The 12,398-nt window shown below is 45.8% G+C and overlaps 1 protein-coding gene across 3 annotated transcripts in view; it reads left to right on the plus strand.

Annotated features, from left to right (window-relative positions):
- GRIA1 (glutamate ionotropic receptor AMPA type subunit 1) overlaps positions 1-10,368 on the plus strand; it is a 121,517-nt gene extending 111,149 nt beyond the window's left edge. For 2 of the 3 annotated variants that reach the window (XM_071443406.1, XM_071443405.1), the window contains exons 15-16: positions 5,416-5,550; positions 7,491-10,368. In XM_071443406.1, the coding sequence (XP_071299507.1) occupies positions 5,416-5,550; positions 7,491-7,679 (324 nt within the window). In that variant the 3' untranslated portion in view covers positions 7,680-10,368. Of the gene's footprint in view, positions 1-5,415; positions 5,551-7,490 lie in introns of those variants that run through there. The other variant, XR_011681691.1, reaches the window with a different exon arrangement.
- The last annotated feature ends 2,030 nt before the right edge of the window (positions 10,369-12,398 follow it).

A 12,398-nucleotide genomic window follows, 5' to 3' on the forward strand; every position in this document is an offset into this window, starting at 1 on the left:
GGCAGGGCAGGCAGGGTTGATCACCAGCCCAGCTTCCCCCATCCTGCCCATGGTGGGCACAGATCCCTCCAGTACAGGCTGGAACACTCACCTTTCCTCAACAGCCAAAGTCCACAGCTAAGCTGGAGAGGTTGGAGGCTATTTTGTATTTTTCCTCACACAAGCATGATAAAACCTTCCCATTTTTGTCTACTTTGAGCTTAGCTTAGTTTGCAGTTGGGGGATTTTCAGAATTATGAGTGCTTATGAAGAGAGGTGAGGGCCCAGCTGGATGTAAGGTTTGTGCCCAAGGTTCCAAGGTTTTTAGCCAGAGTTTAGCAAAACTTCTGCTGTTTCCCAGGCTTATTTTCATTGATCCCAGATGATGTTCCATGCCTGTACTGATTTCTGTGCATCCTGGTTTTAATCTGTTTACCTATATATTGCCCACCAAGTTTTCTATCCAGAGAAATTCCTGTGAAGAAAAAGTAGATAGATTAGTGGATCTGAACTCAAACTCCTGAGGCAAACACTCCTGCTTTGCTGAATATTTTGGCATGTCATGGCATCCCACGAGGTGCTGGACATTGAATCCATGGCCCCAGGTGCATTGCCAGACAGTGGGACAGCCCAGGCAGTATCCTGCACTGGGCAGCAATGTCCCTGCTGCTCTTGTCCCCACTGTGAACACGCAGCAGCCACAACTTCACATGGACCCAGGGATTTTCCATCCACACTCACCTCCAGCACTGCACATAGGTAGAAACCATCCACCAATTCCTGAGCTTTTCTGAGTCCCCTCTGCTTGCCACAGCAGCAGAGACACTATAATAGGCACTTCCCTAAAAGAACCTGATTTTGAAAACAAGCACAGGATGGACTTTTTGCAGCCTATGAAATGGGCTTGCAAGGGAGGCCTTGTGTTGTTGAAATGTAATGACAAGGTAGACTCTAAATTTTGTGGCAGATGGATATGATCCCTGAGGCTTTTGCAAGGCATTGGGAGAAAGGAAGGTTTTTCCTAGACCAGGATGGAAAGCTGCTTTCAGGGACACCCAGGCGTGTCATGCAATTAAAAGACCTTTATCAAAGACACACATTTCCCAACCCTCTCCTCAGTGCAAGAATTTCAGTTTTGTTAAAATAAAAACAAAACAAAACAAAACAAAAAACAAAAACCAAACAAACAAACAAAACAAAAACAAAAACACAAAAAAAACCACCCCAAAAATGGAACAAATTCTGCTAGTGCCTTGCCCTGGCTTGCAGGAAATTGGCAGATTTTCAAATCAAAGGTGTTTTATGCTGAGCAGCCCCATCCCCAGCCATCCATGTGCTCCTGCACATCCCTGGCAGCACTCTGAGGCAATGGCCAGTGCTGTCCTTCATTGCTGAGCTTCAGGCCTCACCCCACCAAAGTCTGCCCAGCTTTTGGGGTAAAAGCTCAGCTTCTGGAGCTGCCTCCTTCTCTAAGGACAATTCATCTTTTGGAGACTGCAACAACTCAAGGTGCCATCACCCTGTGCTGCCAATGGGCTCTGCTCACACTGGGTGACAGAAGGGACCAGCCCTGCTGGGAAACAGCAAATTTGGCCTGATGCCTTTCAGCCAAGGAGGATTAAATAATGAGAAAGGGGGTGATGGACACAGTGCCACATTTGAGAGTAACAGACAGGAAGGTGCCTGGTTGCTGCAGCAACAAGGCTGGGAAGATGGGTTTTTCTTTGGGGAAGATGGGTTTTTCCTTCTCTTTTCACCTGCCAATCTTCCCCCCACGTCAGGGCTCTGCTGCTGCGGGAGACGAGCAGTGACATTTACACTCCCACTAACAAGCTGGTTCAGTGATGGGCAGCTCTGCAGGAGAGCATCTGGAGTCACAGAGCCTGAGCAGAGAGGAGGGGAGTGTCCTCTCAAGCACATAGAATAATTTGGGGCTTTTTGTTATTATGAGCATTACTGGGACAGGATCATGCATGGAAACAGCAAGCAGAGCCTCAGTGGGGCACTCAGGGCCTTTGACCCTTCATGTGGGTCAGGTCCTGCAGCTGATGGGAGCAAGGAGATGTCACTGCTGCCCAAAGAACATCCTGCATGTCCTGCTGGGAGAGGGAAGGAAGAAAAAGGATATTAAAAGGAGGATTTGCAAGAAGTCAAGCATCACCACAGGAGCAGTTTCACTTCTCAGCCTGTTCATAGCAGCAGGCTGTGCCATCAGCCATGCTCCTGCAGTTCAGCATTCCTCAGTGCCCCAGGAATCTGCCTTTGGCTCCTTGGGAGAAACCTTACTAAGGAAGCAGGAGTGAAACTCAGGCTGCTTTTTCTTTCCCTGTATCTTTGCCCACCACTGTGTCTCTCAATGCTTTTCTTTGCCTTCTGGATAAGATAATGTTCAGTTCACCCAGAGTGTCAGAGTAATAATAGGAACAGCAGTAATAAGAGTAATAACAATAACAATAATAATGCTACTGCAAAGTAAATGTAAGAAAAACATAACAGCTCCAAAATTAATTGTAGTAGTGGTGCAGGAAACTGCTTTGGGTCATCTCCTCTCTCTTACTGGTTGTTTTGCTGCTGGCATGAGGAGGAGAGTGGGAATTAAGAACCAGCAGCCTTTCCTGGCTGCCAGACTGCTCTGCCACTGCAGCCAGCTGAGGAGGTGCCTCATTGGACCATGAACCCCAAACTGGGGGAGGAAATAAATATCATGGCAAATAAACCCTGGAATTTGTGTATTCCCATGCCCAACAGAGCCAAGGAAGGCAGATTTCCTAAGGATCTTTGGCTGCAAGTCAAAGATTATAGTATGGATTGCACTGATCCATTTATTAGAAGGAGAGCATCAATGGGTTTTCTCTTGTCTAGAGTATCATCCTTTTGCACAAAGCTTGGACATTCCTGATATTGTGGAGATTTCCACCCTACTGTTAAATCAAGATTAGGCTGACAATCATTAGTAATACACAGATAAACAGGCTGCTCCACCTGCATCCCTGTCCCCATTCTTCCCTCTGAGCAGAGAGCATGTGCTAATCAGCCACATTTCATTAAGAAGCCAGGCTAAAAGATTAGGATGCTGAGAAGGGGAGCCCCCATTTAGTCTCTTTACCCCTCCCTGAAGCTGGGGCAGCTCCTTCAGACTGAATTTTAAAGGGCAAAGTACCTGATATGTTGTAACACAGTTTCCTCTGAGTAATTGCTCTGCTTTTCTACATCTCCACTAAAAAACTCCCAGCATTTCCCAATTGGTGCTTAAAAGTACACCCAACAATCTGCAGAGAAGAGATGACTGAACAAATATACAGCCAAGCCTGGGGGAAAAACTGCATGGAGGCAGATTAGAAAATGACCAGAGAAATAATCTTTCAAATATTGAAACTGCAGAAATTAAGAGGATATTTGCAGAGATCTCTCATTACAGAGAGCACACAGGAAGCATCAAGCTCAAAACCTGACCAGTGCATGAAGGTTCTACAAGAGAGAAACCCAATCTTTCCACCAGCACATGGTGACCCAACGAGTCCCTTGTCAAAGTGATCAATCAGCAAAGCACAGAAAATGAGGCCACTCGTGGAGTTTTTTCCAGCAACTGAAACTCAGCAGGGATGGCCCCATAACAACCTTTGCATCTTTCAGCAGAGGGTTCAGGATGGAAAGTTGCTCCCCATGATACCAGAGCCCACAGTGGGAGCTCCAGCTGGGAAGAAGCTTGGCAGCTTGCATGGGCAGTGGGTCCATGTAATGACCCACTTGAAGATGTGTAGATGAAGGAGAAATAGAAGAGAAAGTATCTTTTTACCATTCTTGACTGGAACCCACTTTTCTTGTAATTAAAAAAGAAAAAAATAATATTCTCTTCTGTTACAGGAGGGTTTTTTAATTGTGAAAATGGACATGTTTTCATGCCTTGAGGGTTGACTTTTTTGCTATCAAACCCTAATACAGAAAAAGATACAGTCCTTTGCAAAAACATACTTGCCTGAAAGAGTATCCCAGTGTCAGGCAGACTGCCCTGCAGTGAAACCTTCCATGCTCATGTTGAAGTTCCAGTTTGGACCCTTTCGACATCACTCCAATATCCTTTTCTGATTCCTGAATCCCCTCCCTTCCCCAAAACTGTGGGTTGCTTCTTGTAAAACCTGCCAAGAATCAACTGTCCTACAAGGGCAAGGAACAGGCTGTGCCACCCACGTGTCCACGTGTCCATGGAGCAGGAGAGAGGAGCACCAAGAGCTGTGCAGAGGCTTCCTTGCCAGCTGCAGACACTTCCACAGGCACCAGCGCCCTCCTTTAAATGTGCAGCTACATCTCAAACGAGCCCCGTGCAATTTCCCTCCCACGTCCACAGAGCAGGGCTGTCAATGCTGCTCAGACTCTGGTGGCCCCAGCAGATCTGCACTGAGCTGTTGGGCTGGCCCTGGGGGATCTGTGCTGTCAAATAGGTATGGAGTGAAAACTGCAGAGCAGCAGCAAGCATGGAGCAGGGGACTCTGTCTGGTTCGCTGCAGAGAAAGCCTGTCCTAGAAACAGGAGCTGAGCCAAGTTTGGGATCCTGTTGCTGCCCAGATTATCCTCACACCCCAACTCGACCTGGTCATCGTGGAGGAGAAGGTTTTGAAAGCTGCAGGGGGTGACATCAGGGTTAGATGTGGGAACTTGGTTTCCCTCGCAGTGAAATGAGTCTTTCTGATCTCTGTCTCTTCCCCAGAGAGCCGTGACGATTCATTAGGCAATTGTAAAATCAGAATGTGGCTGCTGACTAAAAGTTGTGGCTCATTAATAGCCCTATTTATTGCCAACCAAATAATTAGCTTAGACATGCATCAACAGGCCTTGATTGCATATGAAATAACTGCCTTATTACATAGAAATCAAATGAGTTTCTGAGGACAGCTCAGGTGTCACCTCAACCCCAGAATCGAAAAGGAAGAGAAAAAAAAAGGAAAAAAAGCCCATCCACTTCAATGTGTTGCTCAGCAACAGAATTTGCGGGGGAAACAATCTAGGAATGAAGGAATGAGCATTTCCAAGAGAACAGGTTATTTCAGGCAAGACATCAGGGACGAGCAAATGTCACAGAGGAGGAAAACTTCAATTTTTTTTTCCTCCTTTAATCAATAATTCAAACTAGACATTTTGGATAAAACAAGCATTTAAGTTAGCTGATTGAAAAACAGAGATCCCAAACCTTTACCGAGAGTCACATTGCTGAGGAAATGTTTATTTGTTTGTGTGAGGGAAACCTTAGATTTACTAGACACCGAATTAAAAATTGAAAAAACGCTCTTAGAAATGTCACTTGTTCTTTTAAAGAGGAAGATGATGTAATGCCAGTACTGCTATGTTGTGCAGCATCCTTCCCAGAGCAATCCCATATTAATTTCGCTGTTCTCCTTTCCCGTGTGCCCCCCTTTCCCTCCCTTCTCCTGTTTCTTCCAGGACAAGACAAGCGCGCTGAGCCTCAGCAATGTGGCGGGGGTTTTCTATATCCTCATCGGTGGGCTCGGACTCGCCATGCTGGTTGCCTTAATCGAGTTTTGTTACAAGTCCAGAAGTGAATCAAAGCGGATGAAGGTGGCACCCCATTCCACGGCCTTTCACACCTCCTCTCTGATCCTCCCCGGGCTCCAAAGCTGCCTTCAGAGACGGATGCAGACCATGGGTGGAAAGCCAAGACATAGGGATAATGAAGTGACTGTGTCACTCAGCTTGCTAGAAAGGAATAGGACCATCTGAGGAAGCTGAGAGAGGGTCAAATGGGCTGTCATGGGGAGCTGATGCAAGATCAGACATGTGGCAGAATGCTAATTCAAAATCCAGACACAGAGCAAAACCACAGCACAAGCAGCAATAGAAACACACTGAAATTCCTTTAAATTGATGAAGGCAGGCTATGGCAATGTGTGTGCAGCATGGATGAAGTGTGCTGGGGCTGGTGTGATACAGCCAGTGCTGCAATATGGAAAAATCCCCAAACCCAGGCTCCTAACAGCAAGATAAAACTGGGAGAGTGCAGTAATGATTCACATCCTGTTGTTCCCTTTGCTGGCACCCTGCTGGCACCATTTCCAGGCTGACAACACCAATACATGCTCAGAGCATTGTTGCCCTGGAATGGATGATGTGGGCCTCCAAATCCCAGAATTATGGATCCTCTTTGAGAGAAATTAGCCTCCAATGTCTCCCGTAATGGTTTTTTAAACTCCACCCTGTCATGGTCTTGCAGAAGCATATTTCCTACAGCCCAGGAGATCTGTTTCAGCCCTAAATTCTGGTGTGCCTGAATTTCTGAGTGTTGTGTCAGGAGTGGATTAGATTTGAGAGCCTTGGAGATAGACATTTAAGGTAGCACCTGTGGAGCAAGTATATCTGGGCAATCCCTTACACAGATACCGTGGTGTTAGGGGAGGCAGAGGGATGTGTGATACATCCCTTGTGTTCTTGACGTCTCCCATGAGCATGGAATTTTTTATGGAACTATGAAGCACACAGTGAGTTTTAAAAAATCCAAATAGGTTTTTATTTCACTGAAACTCACCCAGAATCAAAAGGAAAATAAGCAACTGCTTCTTTGGGTTTTATGTTGCCATTTCACAGCACACTCAGTGTTTTGTCAGCAATAATAACATTTCTAATGCACTGAAAATGTGCTACAGCTCTTTTCCCATTGAGGTCCAGGAAATTCCACAGGCAATTAGACCTACCTTGAGCACAGGGGTAAAATAATATGAACAAATAGTGTCCATGGAACTACAAACATTAGATTATAATTTGTGCCCACTGTAAAGCTAGGTATGGTACAAATGCACTGCAAGAGAAGTGTCAGAATGCAATAGCTCAATAGCTATTCCAGATTTATCTGTTAGGGATATTTCTTCACCTGAATATCACAGTCCAGAAAGAACGGTGGTGCCCTTGGAGATAGCTTGAATGCAAATAAACCAAATTTGCTTTATCTTTTAGTTAAATTGTTCTAAGCAGGTTGTTTCCTTAGATCTCTGAAAGCAAATGTTTTGGATGTATCTGGAACAGGAAGATGAAATTTGGTTTCCTGAATTAGGCTTGCATTTCCTAGTTACCTCAGTCATCACTGTAGACAAAAACACAGGCACATGCTGAAGTTGTCACATGAGGAAAGTTAAACATATGTTTGCAGTGAATCAGAGTCCACCGTGCATAACAGTCCTGGAGTAGCAATAGCATCTCTATGGGGGAAGTGTGTAAAATACCTCTGCTCAGATCCAGGATGACTGTTCTTATGTTGTAGAGTTTGAAGAGGTTTTTGGCATATGGCACTGATGCTTTATACCCCAAAATACTGCTGAAACATTTAATTTTGCATGTAGAAGAGGTGTGAATGAACAGAGCAGATGCAGTGGGGACATGCAGAAAGTGAGAGTCTGAATGGAGACAAGGAAGGGGAGAACAGTTACAGAAAGACAACACTGGTTAATATTGTAATTTCTTCAACATTGCAAAGGACAGGGGGAGACCCCCCCGTCTTTCCTAAAAAGGGTTTTTGTTTAATCCCACAGCAATCAATCAACGAAGCCATACGGACATCAACCCTTCCCAGGCCGGCTGCAGCAGGAGGCAGTGGAGAAAATGGACGTGTGGTCAGCCACGATTTCCCCAAATCCATGCAGACAATCCCATGCATGAGCCACAGCACTGGCATGTCCCTGGGAGCTACGGGATTATAATTGGCCTTTTGACCCATTTCCTGGGTGGGAGCAGGGGCAGCCCAACTCCACCTCTCCAGAGCCAAAAAACATACCCAACACCAACAAGACAAAAGATGATGACAGAAGGGACAATTGGAAGGATCTTCTCAAGGAAATCGAATAAATTTCCCTTTTTATTTGCAAACAGATCCACTGGCAGGAGAACAGAAACAGGTCTGTACTGCAATAAGGAGAGTGTAATGGGATTTTACAGACTCGTGAACCATCCCTGATCAAAGAACCACTGGAACACTAATGAGGACTATGCCATTTTGTTTTAACTTGGTTGTTAATAAGTCTTAGTGTGTGCAATATATATATTTTTTCTTACTAATTCCTGTGGTGTCAGGGTAACATCAGCCCTTTCCCCCTTCCCTGCTCAGTCCTTCAATCTGGCTTAGTTTGGGATGCAAACCACAACGTCTGAGCTGCTAAAGGCAAAAAAGGAAAGACCAATCTGTGGCAAGCTGAACTCAATGCAGGCCGTCAGCATTGACCTCTTTTGTCCATTGTGGTTCTGCCTTTGTTGTTCTGTGGTGAACTTGGGCTGTGGAGTTATCTCAGCAAGGCAGACAGAGCTGCCCCCAGCTCTCCCTGCAGCACGAAGGACTCGATGCAGGAAGAAACCTGAACACAAACACGAGGCTGTTTTACAGGGGGAGAAGTGATGGGTGAGTTTGGAAAGCCCAGGTAGCGTGAGGACAAAACAGTAATTCTTCCAGAGATGATGAGTGGTGATTCAAGAGGAAAATCACATGCCTGGAGTGGAGAGTGGCAGACTGGAGCAGAGGGTTGGTCTAAGATCACGGTCGGCTGCTGAAGAGGGAAAGTAAATGTGGTATTTATTCCCCTCACATGTGACTCTCCTGCCCGGGTTATTGGGGGCTAATAAGCAATTGTGAACCATTTCTTCATTGCTTAGCTTCTGTGTGTGCTCCCTTTCTGGTGGTCACATAAGGGAACCACCTTGGGCCAGGAACAGGCCATCTCCAGTTCTAGACAGCTGCCAATCAACCAGCGCAACGTGCTACAAGTCATGGGCTGCAACAGGGACCACCCTGCCCTCCTGCTCTGAAATCCCTTTATGGCCATTCTTTCCTAACTCAGAGGGACATTTCGTAGGTAGCTGGCCAGAATGGATTCCTGGAAGGAGCTGCTGAAGCAAACCAAGGAGGAGATCATACAAGAGCTTAATTCAAGCAACCGTGACATTCAGCAGCATCAGTGCTGGTCACACTCAATCTCCCCACCAAGCTGGGGCCTGTCTGGGTACAAAGCCAACCGTAGCAGATTCCCACTCTGCTCAGAGAGGGGGAAGCATCCACAAGTCAGGAAAGAAAGCTGCTGACCCCAAACTTGGTGTTGCACAAACCCACTGTGCCAGGGGGTCCAGCCACAGGCCTGGAGGTCAAGGGAGCAAGGATGGTTTTCCAGAACCACACAAAAGGTTCATTCTGTGAATCTCTGGCATGGACAGACAAATGCTTCCCACCCTGGTGGGCCTGAGAGACCTCAGGGGTGTGACATTCTCAAGTGAAGGATTCCCAGGAGAACATCTGGTGAGGGAGAGGATCTGTGGGGCAGGGGCTACAGTGAGCCCACTTGGCCTGGTCCCATCTCACTTATGGCAAATAAAGTTCAAAGGTTCTCACAGAATCCAACAAATATCTGTCCTGGGACTGAGCTGCTGCTGGAGCATTCTGAGCTGCTTTTTCTCATTTTCTTTACTCTTTTCTGTTTTTTGCAACATAGCAAGAAAGGAGCCAGGAAAGAAGGGAAGGTGAAGAGAAAATGATGCAATGATGCAGGCAAATAACTGGCATGGGTCTATGAGAAGAATCTGGAAACTGTGTGAATTCCAGTTCCCATTAGTGTATGACTGTGCAGAGCAATACATTTACCACTTCTAACACCAGCCTGGTCTGAAGCATCAGCTCCACTTATCCACTTGTCATGCAACAACTTGGAGACCAGCAAGTCAGAGTCAAGGTCCTAAGCATGGCACAGCATGTCTTGTGCCAATGTTTTCCTCTGTCCAAAACTGGGAACATTGTGATCTTCATCTCTCATCACTGAACATGAACTCTGTTAACAGCCACTCCAAGCACCACTTCAGGGCGCTTTCTGTTGTTTATCATTCTTTTTAACCTGCTTTTCTTAATTTTAATGTCAGTTCTGTGCAACGCTAGCACAAGTGGAGGCATCCTTATCAGCACAAGCTCTTTTTTCCATGTCCAGAGCCCTCAGATGAGTCTCCTGTCCCAGCTCTTGTCGTGTTCTGGGCCAGTGTGGTGGGAACAGGCTACTGGCACCCACCAGAGCCCCATCCTCCTCCAGGAGCAGGGCCCATGGCAGCAGGTCACAGCAGTCTCGTGAGCAGCAGCTCTGCTAGAACTGGCCACCTGTGACATGAAGATGTGAGATGCAGCTGTGAAAGGCTTTTGATCAGTGGAGGGGTTACAAAAGGAAAAAAAAAAAAAAAAAAAGAAAAAAAAAGGTGAATAGGACAAAAGCGTGGAAAATGTAAACTTGTAATATGTATTTTTACTACACTTTTCTTAAAAATAGAGTAATGGTAAAACTCTTGAAGACATTGACATTTTTTCTCAACAGGATTCCATATTTAACAGTTTTGGCTTTCATTAAATTTTGCTCTTTGGTACCTGGATCTTTTATTTAACAGCTATATTTGTTTTAACTCTCTTTTGGTTTCTCTTTCTTTCTTTTATTTTCTTTTCTTTTGGCAGTACTGCAAAGGATTTTGCTTTATCAAATGCAATGGTGTTTTTCTTTTCACATTCTCTTTTTTTGAAGCAACATTTTTATTGGTAATTATTATTTACACAAAAAATAAGCAAACTATCAGCTGGAATTTTAGAACCAAGGATCCATGATCCATTTCTCATACCTGTCCATGCCGTTTTGTGCCAGTGCTGGATGTGTGGAAATGAAAATGATGTTACCCCTCAGGCAATATTACCCAACCTGAATCAAAAGAGATTTCTTTGATTTTTGCTGTGTCTGACTTGTGAACAGCAGCCGAATAAACTGCTTCAGGTTGAAATTGGGAATCTATCTAATATTTACCCAAGAGTCAGGAAACTAAATAATCATTGGGTTCAAAATTAATGATTTTGCTTTGTTTGGAGTCTTGTGGGGTTATTTTTTGAGGAGGGCTATTAGAGGATTTTAGCTTGTTTTTATAGAGAGGGAAGACATGGCCAGCTCAGAGAAAAATCAGAACCAGCACTGGTCCAAAAATCCCTGCCAGGATCAGCTTTCCTAGGAGCTCCCATGCTGTTTCAGAGGCTTGGACATTTAAGATGCTTCTCACTCAGTTTTCACACAACTGACCTGCTAAGTTCCTCATCCAAAAGCCTGTTGACAGGGGAAAAGAGAAAGATTTAAAGGGTGTTGGACATTTATGCAAATACTGACAGCTCCTGAGGTAAACTGCACTCATTAATGTCATGGTGTTGTGGAGCACTTGGTGTCACAGGTGTGGAAGGAATTCTCTTCCCATCTCCTCCCTCCCAGTTATCATCTGGGAAAGCTGAGACACACAAGTGCCTTGGGACCAGGCATCCCACAGGCCAAGGTTAGAGAACCAGGATCTCCAGCACCCACAGGTGGTGTCTTCCCCACTGGTAAGTTTCAAATACAGAATCAGCAAGGGACAGAATTAATAAATTTTGGAAGGGCCAGTGAACCCTGAGGCTTCAAAGAGCAAGGGATTCCCAAGCACTGGGGCCTGAAAGAGAGGTTTCCCAAGGGCAGGCTATCCTGGATCAGCCCAGTTTGTTCTTCCACAATTCCCAAGGGATCCAGTGCTGTGGGCTTGGATTCTGCCACAAAATGCCCTTCTTGCTCAGTGGTTCAGTCTTGGTTCCCAGTGAGATCGGAAAAATGCACAAGAAACATTCCTTTATATCTCAGCATGAACAGGACAAAATTTCCTCCTAGTGGCAAACTCAAATATTCCTTCTAAAGTCTCCAGCAAGAATCCTTCTTCAGCAGTTGTTGAAGCAAAAAAAAGAAACCTCTCTGAACCCTGTAGTGCATCAGGAGAGCATCAGATGCATCACCCAATCCATTGCTTTGCTGTGAGGTCAGGACCCAGAGCTGGGATGCACCAAAAAGATTTGGCTGGGTTTGTTTGTCCCACCTGCCACCAAGTGCAAGGAGAACTTAAATCATCTAAATTCAGGGAAGGGACAGGGGGTGCATCAGAGTGTTCTGCAAACCACTGGGTACCCCTGGCTCCACTGTTCAGCTCCAGCAACTCAGTGCTGTGTGCCCATCAAAAGTTTTGGGAGACTTGGGGAAGTTTTCACTGTGAACACGGGCTCCTGCTCAGTTTCCAATGACATGGTCAGACACCCAGGTCTCACATGTGGCTCTGGGTCCCTGGGGAACATTTCTGTGCACGTTTCTAAGCCATGTCAGAGCTTAGGCACCACCTTGAGGATGGGAACACACAGGTTCCTACCAGCAAAGGTACCAGCTAAACCCCAAATCCCTTTTGGGGACCTGTGTGGCCTGTTCTCTGATGGCTTTTGTGGCTGCTGGCCCCTCCTAAACACAGATACCCCAGTTACCTTCATGTTAGCTGTGAGCATAAATCAGTTTGTCATCCACCAATGCTGGTTTTGTGGCTTGGTACCCCACTGCTGGCTGAAGTCCCCGTGCTGTCATCTC

This window comes from Agelaius tricolor, unplaced genomic scaffold (genome assembly GCF_023055355.1).
Source record: "Agelaius tricolor isolate 1412-34295 unplaced genomic scaffold, bAgeTri1.0.p SCAF_18, whole genome shotgun sequence".
NCBI classification, from domain to species: domain Eukaryota; kingdom Metazoa; phylum Chordata; class Aves; order Passeriformes; family Icteridae; genus Agelaius; species Agelaius tricolor.